This window comes from Boleophthalmus pectinirostris, unplaced genomic scaffold (genome assembly GCF_026225935.1).
Source record: "Boleophthalmus pectinirostris isolate CB_2022bp ecotype Guang Dong unplaced genomic scaffold, ASM2622593v1 HiC_scaffold_8, whole genome shotgun sequence".
Taxonomy (NCBI): Eukaryota; Metazoa; Chordata; class Actinopteri; order Gobiiformes; family Gobiidae; genus Boleophthalmus; species Boleophthalmus pectinirostris.
The window spans coordinates 34,141,817-34,164,475 of NW_026571515.1; the positions used below are offsets into that span (position 1 = coordinate 34,141,817).

Below are 22,659 nucleotides of genomic sequence, written 5' to 3' on the forward strand. Positions count from 1 at the left end.
AGTAAACAAAGTGGTTGAGATGGATGTAGATGAAGTCATACATTCTGTGTTGGCAAGGATTCCCAAGATCTGGCATTTAAGGCCAGAACAAAGAGAATGTTTGGTGAATTTTATCAAGCGGAAAGAAGTTATTGCCCTTCTTTCTACAGGATTGGGGAAAAGCTTAATACACCAGTTAGCCCAGTTAGCGGCGCATTACGAACGTCACGACCAAATAGCAGCGATTGGTTAAATAAAAAACGTACCTAAGAAGTACCCGCTTACCGTCGAGAAAACGAATCCTAACGCTGTGAGGTCAGACGGTTTTTGAGGAGGTAACAGTGTTCTAACATAGCTTAAAGCTCACAATAGTCAATTTGTGTGATTATTATTATTATTATTAAATTTTTTAATATAGGATATCCTCTGCATTTCACCCATCTTTCAGCTAGTGCCACGAGTGACCTTAGTCCACTCCCTGCGGTCCCCACACCCCAAACCTGTTAAATGGAAATGTGGATGGGCATCTGGCATAAGTCTGTATGTGAAAAACGAAGCCATGATAAAGACGGCTTGGAGTGACAACTAAAAGTCTAGTAATGGTACTGGTGGTAGTTTTCAAAATCACTATTTCGAAATATTAGGCCTAAGAAGTGGCAGTTGTCAATTTTCAATCTTTCCTAATCTCCGTTTTAAGGAACAGCTTTGTTAATTTGAGTATAGTGTTATTTATTACTTGCTTTATCACCAATGGTCAACTTACTTTACCTGAGATAACACAGATATCATCAAAAGTCAAACTGCGCACCTTGTTTCTTGGGTAAATCAGTCCTCTATAATCCAGATAAGACCGCGCAAAAGGCGTACAAACCAACACTTTTTTTTTTTTTTTTACCACAATGTCAAACTGTTAAACATCTCACTGACATTAGATGCTTGCTGTGAAGAGTCAGTTCAAAGTTTTTTTCTTTTTTTTCTGAGGGAATCACAAGCTCCGCCCCTCCCAAACTTTGTCACGGCCGTGTGGGAACTCCCTGCTCCATGTATCCTGATTAGGTGCGTGAAGAAGGCGTGGGCTGGCGCAAAGAGACGCGGGCAGAGCGGAGTGAGGACACAACGCTGAGAGAAGCCGAAGAAGGAGCATTCATGACAAACTGCGCGCTTGGACTAAACGAGATGCGCTTTTAGCACTGTGCCAAACTAAACCACTACTTCCACTCACCGGGACGCGCTAGTTTTGGGAACAATACATCGGACCAAACCACAACTCTCACCAAACTTTAGCGGATTAATTCATTCTCCTCTGAAAATGGGTTTGAGACTGTTTTACGTCAAAGCTCCGGAGATCGTAAGGTCATTCCTGCGTAGCCCATCTTCTCTTCTTTGTTTTGTGGGGCTATTATTATTAACTGTTTCCCAGCCTGTCTGCGAGGCGTTCAACTTGGACGTGGAGAAACCATCTGTTTATAGCGGACCTCAGGGGAGCTACTTCGGATATGCCGTTGACTTTTATTTGGCTGAATCGCCCAGGTGAGTAGCTGTTCTCTTCTTGAATCGTATTGTCTTACATTTTGACTGAGCATTTAGCAACAAACTCAACAATCTGAAGAATATATGACTTTACTGGCAGTGCGTGGCCCCTACTCAATCTTACTCGCAGCTTGCTAACTTTCCATTGGTTGTATCACAAACTCCTGCCAAAGTTTAGATCTTTTACAACCCCCTTGCTGTGAACTGTGGATACGCACTGCTCTTTTTTTCTGGGATGTTCAAAAGCGCCTGACATGAAATATTAGTTTAGCATTACGCACAAACTTTACGCACATGTAACCTATTGAATATCCAGCTTCTCTTCTGTTATGAATCACATGCGTTTACATAGACTGTCAAGAATGCCTTTATCATTGTTAGTCATTCATAATACAATAAACAAAACCTTTAGGGGGGAGTTTTCCTAACGTGGTGATGTCATTGTTTTACTATAATGCCATTAAAGTTGACCTCTTAATCTGGCTAGCTTTAAACGCCAGCATAAACCAGTTAACTTCTAACCTATAGCCCTCACATCTCCAGAGTTTGAGGTTATGGTTGATTGATTTGCCAGTGGCTCAGTGGAGACTTGTGACATTAGCACAAAGCCTGTCTGTGCTGCCATATTCGAAATACATCAGCTGTTTTATAGAGCAAGACTGAAAGGTATAGCCTATAGGGTTTGGTAAAATGAATATGTGTTAGCCTGTTATTTTGGGATCTGGAAATGAATGAATAAACAGAGAACATTCGCATAGTGTGCAAACTACTAGTATATCCCTGCACTATGCACATATGATCAATGGTCACATTTTTATACAGCGCTTTTCCACCTTCAAGGCACTCAAAGCTCTTTACATGAACAAACTCACCCAGTCACACACACATTCATACACCAGCGTACACAGACACTGGAGGTGAGGTTAAGTGTCTTGCTCAAGGATCTGTAGAAGCTGGAATCGCACCACCAACTTTTAGATCAGTGGACAAACACTCTACCAACTGAGCTACTGTCACAATATCCCTGTTTTAACCACTGTGCACCTCTTTAAAAATAGTTACACCTGTGGTCCTTCGTGACATAAATGTACATTGAAAAAGAAAACCACAATTTTTTTATGAAGAACACATTTTTTGTCCAACTTTTTTATATCAATGTCTTCATTTACTTCTGCTCTAATCGTACATACCAAATATCATATAATATTTTGAAATTTTAACACGTTAAATGCCACTTTTGTTTGTGAAAGTCTCAAATTATGTGCATGAAAAAAAACAAAAAACTCCTCCCATATAATTTTTACATTAAATATCTACATCTCAGCCTTCAGTGTGGACTAATATGTAAAAATGTCTTGCTATTGCTATAACCTTGCAATGGAAGATACACAGTAAAAAGAAAAATATCAAAAAAATTCAAAAAGACACAAACACTAAAAAATTTAAAGGCATTTCAACATCAATGAATGAAAAATAAATCAAAAAGTAACTACAAACTGGCAAAGTTATTCCAGTAAACAAAACCATTTTGAATAGAAGTCAATGGGACAAAAATGTACTGCAGGACCACAGGTGTGATTATTTTGATTATAGACCATTTAATTAATGTGAACTTGAAAAAAAAAAACACAGAGACAAAAAATACATCACAAATACACAAACTGGCCAATTTTGGTGCTATTTGGTGCAATAGGGCCAAAGTTATGCTAAAAAGAAAAGTTGCATTGTACAAAAATGTACCTAGGGGTGCAGGAGGATTAAGCTAAGAGGGTGCTCAATGAGAACATTCTCTATACCATTAACTACAATTATCTTTTTTTTTCTTCTAGTTTCTTTAGTTGGTTTCTTGTCAATATTTTGGTCTTTCAGTTCCCCTCAAAAAAGACCCACAGATGCAAGTTATTCTCTGTCTGTTTTTGCTGTTTTGTTTTGTCTTTATAACAAGATTCATACTCGGTAGTCGTCTAATTGTGTCTTGCTTCCAAACAACGATATCTTGGCCGCCTTTTCTTGTAGTTCCTTCAACCCACTGTGTACTTTTGCCTTGCCAGTGTGATAATCATTCACAAAAGTACCCTGTAGGTTTCAGACATGCTAAGACTTCCTGGCTGAGTCCATGTCTGCTATTCTTCGTCTCGGACCATTCTTGGACCAGCCAGCTTTGGGATTTGTGCCGAGTGGGCCGCCAGCTCCTGTTTCCCCTTGTTTCCCCCTGTCTCTCTCTCCTCTCCTCTTCCTCTCTCTCTCCTTCTCTCTCCCCACACACTTTCTCTGGACAGCAGCAAATATAACTTCTACTGCCTCTTTAAAAATCTTGTAGCATCATCAAGATTTAAAGATAGGGATGAGTTAATGGTTATAGCTGATATTGGCATCAGTTTGGTATCGAGAACTTAGCTGATATTTGGCACTGATATTTTTCTGCACTGCCCCAGTCTCTGTGTCCATGTGGTATTCCCAGTTTCCTCAGTGCATCAGGTTTTGTTTTTTGAACAGACTCATGAGTGAACATGGAAATATAGAAGAGCAGTTAGGATAAACATTTCACTGTATGTTTACACAATCATGCAACAAATTATTTGAATCGCAGATAAATACATTTTGATATTACTGTTGCAAAAATGGAAGTTAATTTTGTTTTTAACTATAACTTAAAGGGCCCATATTACTTTATTTTCTGACCTACTGTACCTGGAGATGTGTTTTCTTTCATTGGCATAAACCCTGTATATTTAGGCTGAGTTCTCTCAAACAGAAAACCCCGTTCCACCTTGTGATGTCTTGTGGTAATACATGAAGTGCTTCACTGTGTTTTTAAAAGCCATACACCTTCACTACAATCATGTGTTTGATTTCAGCCTTTTCATTACCAATTTCTACTGAACTAAAGGTAAAGAGGGAGCTTCATGACATCACAAGGTGGCACCGAGCATTTTCAGCTTTGGAGATGTAGACAGACTAACTAAAAGGGTTACTGAAACATGTGAATGAAACAGAACAGAACCACGGGTATGTTTTTGATGAGGCTTAAAGCTCTTTTTAAAGTATAGGCATAGGACATTTCACAGGAAGGTTTTTGTTCCTTCTTATGAATTTTAAAATATTAGTCATCAGTTACATGTCCCTTTTCTCTCCCCAGACTTTCCCTCAACAGCAGACAGACAAATATAGTCTTCTAGCTCCGCCTCTTTAAATATCTTGTAGCATCATCATGATTTACGATGTGTGAAGACCCCTAATTTTTCATTATCACCACTTCCTTTATGCTGATGTCATCCGATGGGGCTTTTTATTCACCCATGTGCTGTAGTTGCCCCCTCCCTCCTTCCTCTTTGTTTTTCTGGCCTTGCTTTTCGCTTCTCATTTAATATGATGCACCCGTCATTGTACTCATGACTAATTCTGATCGTTCAAGGCTGGAGATGAGAGAATGGTGCTTTGTGTGATAGAAAAATTGTCATATTCACATACAGTTTCCGTCAGTGCATCTGCTTCTAGGCTTGTACTAATATAGGATACTGATAATGTCTTGGATTTTAGATAGCGCCCTTCAAAATACTAAAATCACTTTAAGTATGTTTTATTTAGACTCTTCATACTTGGTTGTGGTAAATTACATCTGTAGCCATAGCTGTCTTGGGGTAGACTGACAGAAGCGAGGCTGCCAATCTATGCAATCGATCTCTTTGACCACACACTCGTTACATTTATTCATTGGCAAGTTGGGTGAAGAGTCTTGCCCAAGGATACAACAGTTTAGACAACAGAAATAGTATGACCACTAGTATTTTGTATGGAGAATTACATTAGCCATTTCAAGAGTCTGTTTTTATCAGAGGACTTCATCACCACTCTGGTATAGAAACTTACACCGTCTTTTTCTTGGCCTCAAAATTTGCTTTGAATGTTCAGTATTACGACTACACTTATAATTCCCATGTAGTCAGATGTGTTTTTCCATCAAAGAACTGATTCATTCTGTCCTTATCTGCAGCTAAGGGAATACCACTTTTCAGTTTTCCAAAAGTCGGCCGATCAAAAAGCGTATCACTGAAAGGCTGCAATAAAATTCAGTTATCTCTTCCTAGCTCATCATCGGGCCATAGGGCTGACAGATATGATGGGGAGCGGGGGAGCGGAGGAATTTTGGGGTGAGGTCAAGGAAAGGTTGTGCTAGGAGTTCCCTTGTCAACACAAACGGGCAAGAATTGTGCCAGGAAAAGGCTTGGTTGTAAAATAATTATGACTGTCTTTGGGAAAAGAAATACACGTGCTTATTTATGATATTTGCTGGTCTGTGGGTTGGTACAGGTCCTGATGTTTGTTTAGATTTTGAAGTGTGAAGTGGGGCTCAGTCTTAAAATCATGAACATAAAAAAAGACTTAATACTCAATTTTAGTTCAAACTATACAGGCTTAGTTTCAATGGACATTTAATCGTCTCTTTAGTTCAATGAATTACAATTTGTCCCTGTACTATAATGGTCTATTTATTTCAGTTATTTCATTTTACATTGCAATATCAAACCGGGTGCAATATTGATTCTGTGCTAATTTTAGGCACTGCTCTGTCTGAGCCTTTGTTAGACTTTAATCTGAGCTTTATTTTTAACACAATCTGACCAGAAAGAACTGACTTAGCTGGAACTACAGCAGGTGAGACATTACGGTCACATTTTATTTTGGCAGTGTTTGCTATTGTGTGTATTGTGTCTCCATGGCAACAAGTTAATATTACACCATACATGTAGAACACCCCCGCATCATGTTGATAAGAGAAAAAGTGTATTGGTAAACTAACATCTATCTAAGTGCTTTTAGTTATATATATGTTTTACACCACCGTACAATTGCGATAAAATAGTGATAATATTAGGGCTGGGTATCATTAAGAAGTTGCAGATACGATACATACCTCGATACAGTGCACTTTCGATTTGATATATTTCAAATCGATTCGATACTGTTCAGTAAAAAATAATGGCTAAATCATGGCTGTGACACTTAAAGTCATTATTAAACCACTTCTTGTACAACCTTAATATGAAACACACACATTTTAAACATCAAAACAGCCAAAATGTCAAAAGTGTTGCATAAAAAAGTTTGGTTCCACTAAACAAGCAACAAAACTGTAATATACAAATAATAATATATTCTCTCTCTAAGTGCTCATAGTATTTCATTTTTGCTTAATACTTCATCAGTCATCAGCCCTATGCTTGTTTTAGATTATATGTTTGACAGATTTCCAAGTTAGTTTCATTTTTATCGTTGCATTACAAACCAGTACAAGGTAAAATGTCATCTAGTTATTTTAATTGTCATTTTGTTGAAACAAGTTTTACTATTCTCTCTTAAAATCTGGCCTAAGATGTTTACTCAGTGCTGAATGCTTATCTGTGGCTGACATATGTTTGTTGAAGTAGACACAGGGAGTAGATGGAGGGAGGAAGTTGGAAATGGCATGTCAGATCCAGAAGCACAAAGCACACTTTCTCTCAGGCCTTGACAATGAGTTTATATTTGTCAGTCGTGCCCCTCGGCCTGCGGTAATAAAATTAAGCATGGACACTGGCAGACAGCCCACCCATGGGAGACAGCCCGAGGACAACATATGTGCACCCCGTTTCAATGTGTGTGTTCTGCTTATAGCACAGGAGTCAATGCAAAAGACTAGAGTTATGGATGTTTGGTAGTGTTGTTATCATATATAGACGATTAGATTGTAACTAAAGTTGTAATACATGTTCAAATTGATGCAACTTATTTTCAGTAAAAAATAAAACCCAAATCAGTAATCCTCAGAGACTGAACTAGGTTATGTGTATTAGCAGAGATGGGGACTTGGAAGTTGTGATTTTTAGGACTTGAGAATTAACTTGATAAAATGGACTAAGATTTGGGACTCGACTTGGACTTGAAGGTCAATGACTTGGGACTTGTTTCGGACTTGAGAAGACTTGAGAAGCACCTTTTAAATCTGAAGTTGTTTTATTCTGACAGTAATGATTCACTGTAAGATCTTGTCAAGACATTTAAAAAGAAAAAAAATTGCATTTCTACAACTCTTGTATACTCTTTAAATACTCGCATATAAATATACTATGACTTTATAAGTACAATTTATCTTAAAAGTCAAATAAGTTGCAAAAATCTAAGATATATTTGGTACTTTGGTTTAAAGCTCAAAGCAGATGACTTGCACTTGACTTGGACTTATAGGCCAGTGACTTGAGACTCGACATGGACTTGGCTGTATTTGACTTGGGACATGGGGGTCAAAGACTTGAGACTTACTTGAGACTTGGAACACAACGACTTGGTCACACCTCTGTGTATTAGTGACATGGTACTCCAAAAAGTTACAAAAATAGTGCAGGAGAACATCTTACAGAGTTCTTTTCTTAAATAAAACTACTTCTCAAATCTACAATGGCTTATCTATCTGCAATTACACGTGTTTTATCATTGATATACCTCCCAAAAACAGGCATTCTTACTGTGCGCTGGATTGTGTCTCCACAGAGCTGACCTCGGCCTGGTTTCCTTGGAGATAGATAAGCTCACTGCCTTACTGTGGAACATCCCAGGCAAATCACTAACATTCACACCAGAAAACTGAAATAGTGTTCCTTGAGCATGAATCACAGAACTTCCTCTGCAAGTGAACTTTTTGACAGAACATAAATAATGGCTTGTTTCCATTAAATCGTGATATAATTTATGACCCAGATATTTTTTTCCTTGGCCAGCATCCATACCAGAACAATAGCCATTCTGCATTTACATTTACATGCAATATTTTTCATTTTTCTGTACTACGATAAGGTTTGAGCTTTTAAAGGTTGAATATATACTTTCTGTTACTCATTATATGTACAAACTAAGTACTTAAAGGTGGATTTTGTAATTTTTCTGGTGGAGGATCTGTCAAATGCTTTTCTCCATGGAGATGTTATTGCTTTGTCTGGAATGTTTCAGAGAATGGCATTAAACCTTTGACCAAATAGGTTTAAGAGACCAAACCAGACCAAATTTGAGGTTTATTGTAAATTTTAGAATAGTTTTGGGGGTAGAGTCTTGCTGCTTATTGTGTCAGTGGCTTTAATTATCATTTATAGTCTATGTTTTCTTAAGAAACATATCATACTTCAAATTGTGATATATTGACAGGCCTGCCCCCATCTCAATTAAATAATACAGGGCTATAGAATGTTGTGATGTCATCTGAAACCCATGTGATTTCTATAGAGCCCTCCTGTTGCCGTCCATCACTGTCGATCCAAGCCTCCGGAGTTGTCATGACTTCATCAGACACTTCATAACGGGACCACGAGCGCTCCTCTCTGGTGCCAGGCGGGACAAGGAGTGATCAGGCAGAGATAGAAAAGGCCGCACAGGTCAAAGGGTATAAATAATAATAATGAAGGAGTCAGGAGTCTAGGACATGATAATGGGTCTCATAAATCACTGCTGTAAAAATGAAATTGGAACCAAAGTCAGTCACTCTAAACATACCCACAATATTTTATGTTTTGCTTTTTGTATGTTGTGATTTCTCATCAAAGTGTTCCTGAAATGGAGTTTTGCTTATTTTTAGATAAGTTTAGGATCGAACACTTTGTGGTCACGCTTTTAAAATGAAACCTAACTTTAAAACTAAATAATTTCAGTGCTTCAGTTCAGTAATCCTGAACATTTATCTCTTATTGCCATGTACAGTGATACTTAAAAGCCACTTTATGCTCTGTTCTCTAACCACTAACTGTTTTTCACTATTCAGTTCAGATTGTTCAGAGCCAATGAAAAAGACACTCTATATCAGATCCTGGCCAGTTTAAGTTCTAATGGGATAGGATAGGACCAAGGTGTCTGAAATAATCTAAAAACACTGAATAAACATAGTACTCTAATTACCGAAGCCAGCAATGTAAATAAGAATGAATTCTTTAAGTTTTGCCTGATGATATAATAGACTGTATATATAAATGGACATTGCTAACCCTACAGCCGCTGCATTCCAAAAAGGAAGTGAGCATGGGGCACTTCTGGCACCATCAACTCTGTAAGTTAATAAGTGAAAATGGTATTAATCTGTTATACATGATCCTGACCTTTTTATTTAGCTATTTTATTCATAAAACAATTCCTATTCCTAATATGAAATTGACTCCAAATTCGCCCCTATAACTGCTATCCTCAGTGGGCTTCATTTGACCAGAAACAAATGTCAGAACGTCACACTCCCTTAGTCCACTTTTTTATACAGTCTATGGGTGGAAAAAAAAATAGCGACTGATTTTATTCCTTTTTCATTATTGCCTTAATCAGCATTTTCTGGTCTTCACAATAACGTGAAAACCACTGCAGCTTATGTCATCTTGAACTGCATCATTCTTTTAGTACTCACACTTTCCACTTGTAATATTCAGTCATGTTCATCACTGGCCCTGCAATACTCTCATATATAGATAGCATGTGTTGAAGTCACCAGTCACTCCAGTGTGTGGGTCTAGCCTTCGCTCATAGTTTGGCCATGGAAAACCGCTGAGGTCATATGGTGCATGTAGGTCATACTCCTGGAGGTTACCCGCTCAAACCAGCCCGGAGTTAAACTAATATTGACTTTGGATCGGTCTGTCTTTGGGCCACTAAAACCTATGGCCCGTGTTTATGCTACGTCTACACTTTTATGAACTCTCACTTGTGTATTGTTTTAATTAATGTCCCTGCTTTTATTGACTTGAGGGTTGTAGAAAGGTTGTGACTTGTGTGTACGACCGAAGGGGTTTAGTTTGGTTTAGTTCTGGTACCAAATTTCTGTGTTGGATCAGATTTAGTCTAGTTTTAGTCCCTTTTGCTTTAGAGATGTTGTAGATGTTATTTGTTCCCATTATGTGTTTTTATAGTCCTATTTTAGACCTGGTTTGATCTTATTTAGTATTGGTCAAGTCCTGGTTTAATCCTGGTTTAGTCCAGTTCCAGACCTCACTTACAGTTCCATTTGATGTAGTGATATTTTTCTCCTTTTATAGTCTTGGTTTACCCTGGTTAATCCCTGGTTAAGTCCTTGTTAGGTCCTGGTTTAGTCCTGGTTTAGTTCTGATTTAGTCCAGATGTTATACCTTGGTTTTGTCCGGAGGATTTAGTTCAGTTTTAGACTTTGTATATAGCTTTTGATCTAGCAACATATAGCCCTTATTTAGTCCTGTTTTAGACCTGGCTTATTCCTATATTAAGACCTGGTTTAGACCTGGTTTAAGTCCTGATTTAGACATTCGTTTTGTCTGGATTGAGATATATATATCTAACTCCATTTTATCTAGCAATGTATAGCCCTTACTTTGTCACGTTTTAAACCTATTTTAGTCCTGGTTTAATCCATTTCAGCTGTTAGTTTTCAATCCCACTATTCTTAGGTTAACAGAAGTGTATTGTTTTAATCAATGTCCTCAGTTGCGCTTGTGTGCTTGAACTGCCAAAGTTTTCCAGATTTCGGTTGTTGAGTGTTGAGTAGACAATACAGCCCCTTGTCTGAAGCAGCTCACTCTTTCCCTAATTGAATGGCCTTAAGAATAGCACCATTTAGTGTTGTCACCTCTTGTATATCACCATAAGAATCAATCCACTGCTCTGGGAGCATTAATGTCTCCTGCTGCTAAGGTCAACAAGTCCCAAACTATAGTCCTCTGTCTGGCTTTTACTGCAGGAGCTAATTGGGGGTTGGTATAATAAGGTTAAGTGTATATGTGTCTCAATGGAAAATAGATTTTAATGAATAGTTGCGAAGTGTTTTAAAGGTTTGTCAGGTGGTCTGCTGTCGGAAAGGTCCCCTTTACGTCATGTCTGCTGCGGGCTATGGGAGTGGGACCAGGTCAGGACTAGTTAAGATCCTGGACCTTGGATTTGACCTTGTATTGTTTTAGATCTGGATTAGTCTTGGTTTAGTCATGGTTTAGACTTGGTTTAGTCATGGTTTAGTCTTGGTTTAGTCATGGTTTAGACTTGGTTTAGTCATGATTTAGACCTGGTTTAGTCATGGTTTAGACCTGGTTTAGATCTTGTTTAGTCCTGGTTTAGACTTGATTTAGACTTGTTTTACACCTGGTTTAGATCTGGTCTAGTCCCATTTGATTAGTACTGTTTCAGGTTGTGTTCACACATGCACATAAACCACATCAACATAGGCAATAAACCAGGAACTAAACCTAGACTAGACCAGGACTTTAGACCAGACTAGGAGGATAAGAGTACCTAACCTATCAGGACTAGAAAAAGACCTTAAACCAAGACCAAACCAGTGTAAACGCACCTTTAAATTTGATGTAAACCACCTTTCCCTATCTTTTAGACCTATTTATTCCTGTTTAATACCAGGTTTAGCCTTATTTTAGACCATGGTTAGATCTGTGATGAAATTGCCTCCCTTACGTCATGTCTGCCTCGGTTTGTGGGAGGGGCAACAGTTGGGATCCTTGTCTGACTCAGATGTAATCTACAGCAGTGCCTGATGTCTGTGTCTCTTTAACCCTAGGTCAAAAAAGTGACTCACCTCAATCCAGTAAACCTAATAATTCATCACTCACTTATAAGATTTGAGATATCCAGTTAATTTTGTTATCTTTCGGTTTCTCTAATACGGTAAAGTGGCTTGTATCTAAAAATGCACTCTTGGTCAATGAATGTGAGAGTGGTTTGTCATGCCTATGATGATGCTTTGGTTGAGTCATGTTTTAAACCTGATTTAGACTGAAGCAAAGCCATGCAAATGTAAATAAGAGCAGATTATGTGTAATTTTGTCATTTTGTCTCTAAACAAAGGACGACCACGTGTGGAGAATTCGCTGTTGAAAGATAGAAAACTGATGCTGGGAGTTTATTGGAAGTATCTGCCCATATCTGATATCAACCATTTCCTTAAAACAAAATGAACATAAGACAAAACTGCTCTAAATGTTCTAGCTGTTATTAATCGCTGAAGTAACAACAGAACAGCTTTTGTATTAAGATATATTGTTCAGTTGTATCTTTCTCTCTCTCATTACATTTGATTCCAACAGGCAGTAAACCATAGTTTACAGGGGAAAAAGTGAACATTCACATTCCCATTTTAATTGTTTGATTTCCAAGCCACTGACAGTCATTCTTGGGTGTTTTTAGCTGTATGTTTTGGGTCATTTCGTGTTGGAAAACCCATGACCTATGACTGAGACCAAGCTTTCTGACACTAGGCAACACATTCCGTTCCAAAATACCTTGATAGTCTTGAGATTTTGTTTTTCCTTGCACAAATTCAAAACACCCTGTGCCAGATGCTGCAAAACAGCCCCAGAACATGACCAAGCCTCCTCCAGGCTTCACAGTAGGGACAGTGTTCTTTTCTTGGTGTGCTTAATTTTTGCATCTGTGAACATAGAGCTGATGTGCCTTGCCAAAGAGCTTCAGTTTTGTCTCATCTGTCCAAAGGACATTCTCCCAGAAGCTTTGTGGCTTGTCAATATGCATTGTGTCAAATTCAAGTCTCACTTTTTTATGATTTACTCTCAGCAGTGGTGTCCTCACATGAAACCCACTTTGGCTCAAACTGTGACGGATGGTGCGATCTGACACTGATGTTCCTCGCCCTTCAAGTTCACATTTAATTTGTTTGGAGGTTGTTCTGGGCTCTTTCCATTCGCTCCATTCGGTTCCATTCGTGTGATCCATCTCTTCAATTTGTCATCAGTTTTCATCTTGCGGCCACGTCCAGGGAGGTTGGCTACAGTCCTGTGGACCTTAAACTTCTGAAGAACATGTGTAACTGTAATCACAGGAACATCACACTGCTTGGAGATGGTCTTATGGCATTTATGTTTAACCTCCGTGTCAATCATTTTTTTTCTAGTCTCCTGACACAGTTCTCTTCTTGTCTTTCTCTGGTCCATGTTCAGTGTTGTGTCCATCATGTCTCCAAACAACACAATGACACCTGTCCCCCTTTAAACACGCAGATTGACTGAGGACAAATTTGAAGACAACTGTGAGTTGAGTCAAAACCTAAGCTGAACATGTCCCTATTGTTCAGTTACCTACAATCTTTTCTAGGGGTACCATCATTTTTGTCCAGACCAGTTTCATTAGTTTTTTTTTTTTTTTATTATTCTGTTGAACAACAATTCAAAAACAGTGTTTGATTTTCATTGGTTATTTTTCAGTATTTTTTTTTAATTTATTTATTATTGCTTTTCTCAGTTTCAAGTTAGTTCAGTGTCCCATCCATCCATCCATTTTCATCCACTTATCCGGGGCCGGGTCGCGGGGGCAGCAGCCTAAGCAGGGACTCCCAGACTTCCTTCACCCCAGACACGTCCTCCAGCTCCTCCGGGGGGACCCCGAGGCGTTCCCAGGCCAGCCGAGAGACATAGTCCCTCCAGCGTGTCCTGGGTCTTCCCCGGGGCCTCCTCCCGGTGGGACATGCCCGGAACACCTCCCGAGGGAGGCGCCCAGGAGGCATCTGGAACAGATGCCCGAGCCACCTCAACTGGCTCCTCTTGACGTTGAGGTGACCATTGTTGATTTTTCTTTTATTACCAGAGGGGTACCAACAATTTTGTCCATGTCTGTATGACCACCAAACTATCATGCAGCCTCACACAGAGTAAACATGAATGCAATGTGTAGTCTGATACATTTAATAAGGGCCGCATGATATGAGATACAGATATTTGCTAACTAAATTATATTTTGTATTGCAAACTATATCATATCACTATTTACATTTTGACTCAATAAGTTGAGCAAAATTAAAACTTGTACTAAGACCAAACTGGGTTGAAATCTACTATTTTCACATCTATGCATCAAAAAACATTTTTTTTTTGTATGGAGAATTTTGTATTGTATTGTTATTTTTGTGATTATTGATTATTTGCAATATTAGTATGTTTAAACATCCTATATTATACAAAATTGACTCTTTTAATGAACATTCAAACAAACTGGTTTAATACCAGTTTAATATAGTTGGTATAGTACTAGCTAACTGTTTTCTTAATTATTAGTTGGCATGAACAGTTAATGGCACTACGTGTGTGTGCGCGCGCTTGTGTGTGTTGATGGGGGTGGTGTATACAGACAGAAGTATTCTAACAGCTGCCTCGCCCCCTGTCTGCACGCAGCATGTGGCTCTGTCCTGAGGTGAAATAGGTCTGGACCCCTGGAGAGGCCCATTGTGCAGAGGTGTCAGCCACTTTTTAGGGTACTTTACTCCAACTACAAGGGTGTGGGGTTAGGTATGATGGAATGCAGCATCAGGAGACCAAATTAAAATATAGCAAAAGTAACGAAGTAGTGCAAATTGGTAAAGCATAGAGGGCTTGAGGACTTTTCACCTTTCATTAATTTAAAATATTTTAAGTTATGAATTGCTTTTTTATCATTAATTTTAATTACCATTGTTAAACCCACGGATAAACAGAAAACTTGAAATATAGATGAATGAATTTAAACTGATTTCACTAAATATAATTTACTGAGCACAAAATACACATAGATTGCAATCAGGAACACATGGTCACTTTAAGGCAATGTTCTAGTAAAAAAGTCAGTTATTTTTGTAACCCTCAGGATGTTTGGATTTTCACACCTGCCACTTGTGAAGTAGTTTTGGTAAAGGAGCTTGTTGTGACAGAACTGCTGCTGGCTTCACACATTAGCACAGACCCAGGGGTGGTATACAGGACCAGGAGATGGTGGTCCGGGTGATCGCACTCAACAAACAAAAATAACGGATGCAATCACAAAAATGGGTGGTCCGTAGATAGTGGGCTATTTTTAGTGAGTGAAAAATGACCCCGTGTGCTAAAATCTAGTGTTGAAAGTAACTTGATACTCTAATAGATTTTACAATTGTTGAAAGGGCTCATATTACGCTCTTTTCTGATCTGTTATAATGTTGTTTCCTCATCACAAACATACCTGGAGTTGTGTTTTGTTTCATTCAAATAGGTAACAACATTCTAACATGGCTTAAAGCTCAAAAAAATTGATTTTGTGTAATATAGGACCTTTTAATTCTTAAAACCAGAAAATCTCCTGTGTGGTTGAAGTCATATTGTTCATGTCATTCAAGAATTTTAGAGTACTATACTAACTCAAATGACTTTACTTTGGTTACATTTTAAAGTTAAATTTGAATCTTCCATAGTTGTTTTATTAGCATTTTTCAAAGAGTCATTACTAGTAGTGGTTGAAACTTTGAGTAATCTTACCAGTTTTGCAATGTAAAAATATATCTACTTGTTTGTGTTTCTAAGAATACACATAAAACAGTCCAAAATTAAACTGTCATTTTCTTTCAATCTCTATTGAGGTTAGCTTTGAGACCATAAACAACATTGTGCGGATACCTCTGCCTCAGCACTTGTGATTTGCTGACCACCTGTTGCCTTACCCTAATGTCCCATCTGAGAGTAAGAAGGAATCATTGCTCTAACTCCCCAATGTCTTCAAAAAGATAAGGTCATGATAAGAATGTTCCTGGATAAATGGGAAATACATGAGCTCCTTTCCCTGCTGTCCAATATATGTAGGGCCATAATCTTACAGGGCTTTATACTGGAACTGAATTTGAGTTTGAGTTGGTACAGTTATCAGATCGCAAAGGCTGCAATTAGTTAAACAATTGAAGAAGAAAATAGCCTTTCTTTTTATAGATCCTTCTAGTTGTATTGTAGTTTTTAGTTTTTTAAACCTGTTCTTAAATGTCTTCACTCTCTCAAATGCTTTAAAGGTTCTATATTACACAAAATTTTGAGCTTTAAGCCATGTTATAATGTTCTCCTCAAAAACATAGTTGTTTTGTTTCATTCACACATGTTTGTGTAGTCTGTCTGCATCTCCAAACTTAACCACTACCTTTTCACTTTTGTTTAGTTCGGATTGGCAAATACAGGGCTGAAATCATCCAAATGATTCAAGTGAATGTCTATGGAGTTTAACACAGTGGAGCACTTGGGAGAAGAACTCAGCCTAAATGTGCAGGGCTTGTGTGTTAAACGTGTGAATGAGACAAAACTCAACTCCAGGTTTGTTGATGAGGAAACAACATTATAACATGTAGTAGATCTGCTCCTGCAGTTATACAGTGTGTACAGTGTGAGCATAATAAAAGTGCATTGTGTAGCAATGGACATACTCCAGGAGCACAGGCTCAGATAAAAGGCCTGAGGGGACTGAAGGGAATCCATTTATTTATTTAATGTTTTTATTGGTATGGGTGTGAGAATGTGTCTGTCTCATTTTTACTGCTGCAGTTTAGCTCTGTCAAAGTTTTGCTGTATTTTGTACAATGACAATAAATCTAATCTTATTTTATCTTTTCTGGTGGAGGGTCGGCCATCTGCTCGTCTCCATGGAGATGGTATTGCTCTGCTTGAGATTATAGGAGTTTCTATTTTGCTAAACTTCCACAAAATCATGCATTATTACCGTGAGTGAGCTTTGCCTGGTGTTGTGACTGCTTGTCTCCATGGAGATAGCTAAATTAAATGCCATAGTGTAGACCAGGGGTCTCCAACCTTTTTCCTCCGGTGAGCTACCTTTACAAAACAAAAATGCCAGAGAGCTACTCATTTTAACGGCTGCAAGAAATTGAGACAATTATAAGAAAGAGAGCAAACCTTCTGGTACAGTTAGATACCTATAAAACAAACCATCATCCATTTATTAGTGCACTAAGTTGGGCTTTAAAATGATACATTTACAATAGGCATATTATTAACCAAATTTTTGTTATTCAGCACGATGGTTTCATTTCGAAATCCTTTGGTGAGCTACTTGGAAGGGAGTGGAGAGCTACTGATTGGAGACCGAATGTAGCGGACCCTCCACCAAAACAGTTACACACCTTTAAACATATCGCAAATCCAACTTTTATTCCAATACTTGTCAAAAAAATGCATTTACTGTATATGTTTTTCCCAAATCGTGCAGCCCTACTGTCTAATATCGTACCATGTGACTGCAGAATAGTGGCTCTAGTCTGTGGTTGTAATCCGTCTCTGGTCAGTTCTCATCTGTGGATAACTGCTTCTCTCATCAGATTTAGCCCCGGGCGGCTTAAAGGACTCAGCCAGTCGTGTCCTGACCTTGAATCTATGCGGACACAAGGCTCCAAGTGGTCTATACTCTGAATAATCTCACATTTTTCACAGCAGTACTAAGGCTGGATAGAAAGCACATTGAAATTCAGCTAACAAATTGTGAAGATTGATTAGTTCATTTAACGTCATCAAGAACAAAATATTTAATCTCCATGCGGTATTTCTTAGAGTAAACCATGGCTAACCTTGTAGATTAAACCTCAACAGACATACTGAAATGGAGTTCATGTTTCAGTGTTTTCAAATGTGAGAGCTCCTGGATGTGTTTAAAATGTGCACTGTAAGAAATCACTTGAAAATAATTACTTCAAAACCATTTAATACTAGCAGATGTCATCAGAGACAATTTAGTTTTCCATATTCTATAATTAGTGGCCCGAATAAACCAAAATGTGGAAAAAAACGTGTGTAAATAAAATCAAAACTCTAAACAAATGTAAACCAAGTCATTACTGATGAAGGATTAGGGCAGTTTGTTGTGTTCTCAACCTTGATTACCCATGATGCTTCACTGGTCCTGTATAAGTGACTGCATAAATGACTAGTGCGTTTCACATCTGTCACTTGGGCCAATCTAGCTCTAAGTGCATCTAATAAGCAGTCAATATAGGATGACTTCATTTATTGATCAGGTCAACGTTTTAACATTTTAACTAAATGTCAATATGTCATTGTGCTCACGATGAATCATTTAATTGCGTGGGTCTTTGTTATGATGAAAGTGTTTGTGGACTACGCTCATGCTTTTTAGGTTAGTGATAAGGTTACAGTAATGTTAAAATGTGCAACGTGCAATTCAACTAAGATGTTAAGCTATTACAAACTCTGTATTATGCTATTTTCTGAACTATGTGCTAATGTTGTTTTCTAGGGGTGTAACGATATCCAAGTCTCACAATACGACATGAACCTCACAGTATGATATTTATTACAATATCGTGGGAAATCTCATGATATGGCAGGGAGGCTCATGATTAGGAATGTAACAATATCCAAATCTCTCTGTACGATATTTTCACGATATACATCTTACTGTATATTTATTGCGATATTTTGTGGAGGCAAACAAAACTGTTTATATCCTACTTTTTCCTTTTAAAATGTTTTGACAAGACTTAATCCAAACAACTAAGACTTAAAAGTGCTTAGAATGGAAGCTGTGCACTGAAATGTAGCAAAGGATCATGGTCTATGTAGTTCCCTCTGTCGTTTTTTGGTTGTTGCTGCACCAAAACTCTTAATTTAAGCAAAGAGATTTGTAATTCGATATATTGTGATGGCCCACGATATTATTGTGAGAACTCTGACGATACGATATCACGAAATTTCGGTTACTGTTACATCCCTGTTGCTTTCTCATCAAAATCATACCTGGAGTTGTGTTTCGAGTTGTGTAACCTTGTATATTTAGGCATATTTAGGAGTTCTTCTCTCAAACAGGAAGTGCACCACTGCATTTTTAAACTCTGTACACTTTCTGTAGAATCTTCTGGATCATTTCAGGACTGGAATTGAAATCTCTACTAAACAAAAGGTAAAAGGTAACTTCATGACATGCTGGAACAAGCTGGAAGAGAGCATTTTGAGCTTTAGAGAAATAGACAGACTAATAATATAGGATTGCTCAAACATTTGTGAACCAAACAAAACACAACTCCAGGTTTGTTTTTGAGGAGGTAACAACGTTATAACCTGCCTTAAAACTCACAAGAATCTATTTAATGTTATGGAATTTTATTACACCACTAAGCTTCAATCTACAGTAAATAATAAAACAGTTCAGCAATTTGTGTTATTAATATCACTGGATTAAAAAAAAAAAAAGCCCTTTGATATATTTAAAGATGCAATATGCAACTTGTTTGGCAAAGAATCTATCACCTGCTTGGGTTCACGGAGATGTTTTTGCTTTGCAATGTTCCACTGTATGGAATTGAACTTGTATATCTCGATGGAGACAGTATTTCTTTTAGCAATGGGTCTATAATTGAATAAATACAAGCTACCTCATATGTTTTATTTGACATCGTTTCGTCCCCAAACTCAATTTTACTGTACAGCCTTCTGAACATGTTGTGATATATGAAACCCAGTAAAAGTAGCTGTGTCCCGTCTTATTTTGTGGTTAACCTTGCTTGTGTCATGACATGCCCCATTGGCCTGGAGCATGTTAAGTGGAGCAGGTCAGCAGATGTGGTCCCTGGTTCATAAGTGCTCTGAGCCTCTCCAGTGTTGAAGTGTGTGCTGACATTTCGGTGTAAACTTTATTTGGGTCACTGTACGCGCTCTGGAGAGGTGTGGCTGAGGTCCCCAGATAGGCCCGGACAGTTTTTTTAATGCTAATTTTGGTCTGGGTTGAGACATTGTTTAGTCTTAGTTTAAGCCTAGTTTATTGAATATTTCTATAAATTTCATTGTTTGAACCTGGTATCATCCTAGTTTAGTCCTGGTTTAGTCCAAGTTTATTTGAGGTTTAAGTCTAATTTATACCTTTTATACTTAGTATTGCTTAGACCTGTTGTAGATCTGGTGTTTTAATATTGCAACTTTTTTTTTTTCATTGTTTGAACCATAAATAATCCTGGTAGCCCTGGTTTAGTCCAAGTTTATCCCCCATTTTTACCTTTTTGGACCTGGTTTAATCCTAAACTTAGATTACACCTGGTTTAGTCTTGCATTTTTAGACCTTAGTCCAGGTATTGTCCTATTTTACATCTATTTCATCAGGTTCTGGTTTTGTGTGGGTTTTTACTTGTTATGATGAGATATGGTCTTGTTTTGGACCCAGTTTAGTCCTGGTTTAATCCTGGTTTGGTTCAGGTTTAGTTTCAATGTGTGGTCCTAGTTTTAGTCCTGGTTTAGTCCTAATGCAGTCCTGGCTCTGGTTTTGTGTGGGCTGAGACTTGTTATGACAAGATTAGGTTTAACTTTGGACCTAGTTTAGTCATGGTATAACCCTGGTTTTGTCCTAATGTGGTCCTAGTTCTAGTCCTGATTTAGTTTTGGTTTAGTCATGATTTAGTTCCAGTTTAATTGTGGTTTAGTCCCACTGTTTAGTTGGTTTGTTGCTGATTATGCCTTTTATTAAGTCCTAGTTTTTGTCCAGATTTGGTTTAGATTAAGTTCTGGTTTAGTCCTTCTTTTGGTCCTGATTTGGTCCAGGTTTGGTCCTAATGTGGCCCTAGTTTAGACTTGGTTCTGACCCAGTTTTTGTCCCAGCTTTGGTTTACTTCTGGTTTAGTCCCAGGTTTTTTTTTGGTCTTATTTTGGATTCTCCCATAATTAAGTCCTAAGTTTAGACCTGATTTGATCCGAGCTTAGTCCTAATGTAGCCCTCATTTAGTCCTGGTTTAGCTCCAGTTTAGTTCTTGTTATTACATTGACAGTTAACATATTCAAACCACTTTTCTCCCTTGGATGTAGCTGGGACCTCTCGTGCTCTTCTCCCCAGGCGTCTGCTCTCTCTGCGGGCTCGCTTGTGTTTATGAGCTGGGATGGTGACAGCGCTCGGCCTTGGCATATTTCACAAATCTGTTTGCCATTTTCCTCCTTCGCCCTCAGCAGAAAACACTCATAATGGACTTTAAGTGACATCAGCTTTGCCTTGCAGCTGGATGGAAGACAATTAAATCAGGAATGGGGCGAAAAATGTGTTTGGGGCTCCGTGGGGGGAGGGGCATAACATAGGAATTTGCCCACAAATGACCTCCTCTCTAACCTCACCATAAACAATATTAGCCATAGCTTTGTGTGTCAAATCAGCAAGTTCTTCAGCTTTGGGTCTTAGCACTACATAAAATAGTGGTCTCATTCTGATGATGTGGTGAGACGTTTCGCAGCTGGTTGTGTTTTGACCCGCTAACCATCACCATTTTTGCATTTGCGTTGTTGGTTGCACATTCCACACTTTCAACCCAGAGTCATTTACAGTAGTTTAATTAATGCATGAGTCTGGTTGGAGGTGGTTGGACTTGAAGTGTGGCAGAGGCTGTGGTTGTTTTAGACGTGGGGATCTGTTCCACATGAATCACTTTAAAACACGATTCAGTTTCTGTTCGGTTTAATTGTGTATTTCAGTTTCAAAACAGCAGTTGCCTAAGTGAGTATTACAGAAGGAGGACAGTTAATGTAGTCCTGATCCAGCCTAGCTCACTGCTCCCGATATGGTGCCTCAGTGGTATTCAAAGATGACTCAAATGCAGAAACAACATTTCCCTTCAGATACAATAATAAAAAAACAACAATAAACTAATAAAGCAAGCATTATGACTTTTGAGAGAGACGTCACTTTGTCTGATGGTTAATAGAGGAATCACTAACAGCTCTTTTTGGATTTTCCATTCATCCATCCATTTTCTTCTGCTTATCCGGGGCCGGGTTGCGGGGGCAGCAGTCTAAGCAGGAACTCAGACTTCTTTCACCCCAGACACGTCCTCCAGCTCCTCCAGTGGGATCCCAAGGCATTCCCAGGCTGAGAAACACAGTCCCTCCAGCGTGTCCTGGGTCTTCCCCGGGGCCTCTTTCCGGTAGAGTTACGATATGCTTTATTGTTGTTATAAAAATCTGCCCTCTGCATTTTACCAAATTCCCCAAGCCATTGCAACATTAAACAGTTGATGCTTTACAGGACTGTGATGCAAACTGAAAGCATTACTCTGTCTGAGCCTGTCTTACTCAAGTTAGATTTAATGTGAGCTTTATTTTCATGCAGTCTGATGAGAAGTTTTTCAGTTAGTCACTCTCACCTTTTTGTTGAAAATCAAACACCTAAACAGGACCATGAATGCTTTTTGGATTTTATTAGTAGGTTTTAATGAATTGTTTGCCATTCTATTTATATTTATCAGTGACTTCAAGCTGGGAGTGTTCTACATGCATCCCTGTTGGCAGAATATTCAGTAGTTACAATATAGACACAATGCACACATTCGCAAACCATATCAAAAAAGCTTTAAAATCTTCTTCACATACATCACCACCTAGTGTCACCACCTAGCCGCCTGGT

At 38.4% G+C, this 22,659-nt stretch overlaps 1 protein-coding gene across 1 annotated transcript in view; it reads left to right on the forward strand.

The window, feature by feature from the left end:
• The first annotated feature begins 1,055 nt into the window (after nt 1-1,055).
• itga5 (integrin, alpha 5 (fibronectin receptor, alpha polypeptide)) overlaps nt 1,056-22,659 on the forward strand; it is an 89,730-nt gene continuing 68,126 nt past the window's right edge. The window contains exon 1 of the mRNA XM_020929643.2: nt 1,056-1,509. Within this exon, the coding sequence (XP_020785302.2) occupies nt 1,289-1,509 (221 nt within the window). The 5' untranslated portion in view covers nt 1,056-1,288. The remainder of the gene's footprint in view (nt 1,510-22,659) is intronic.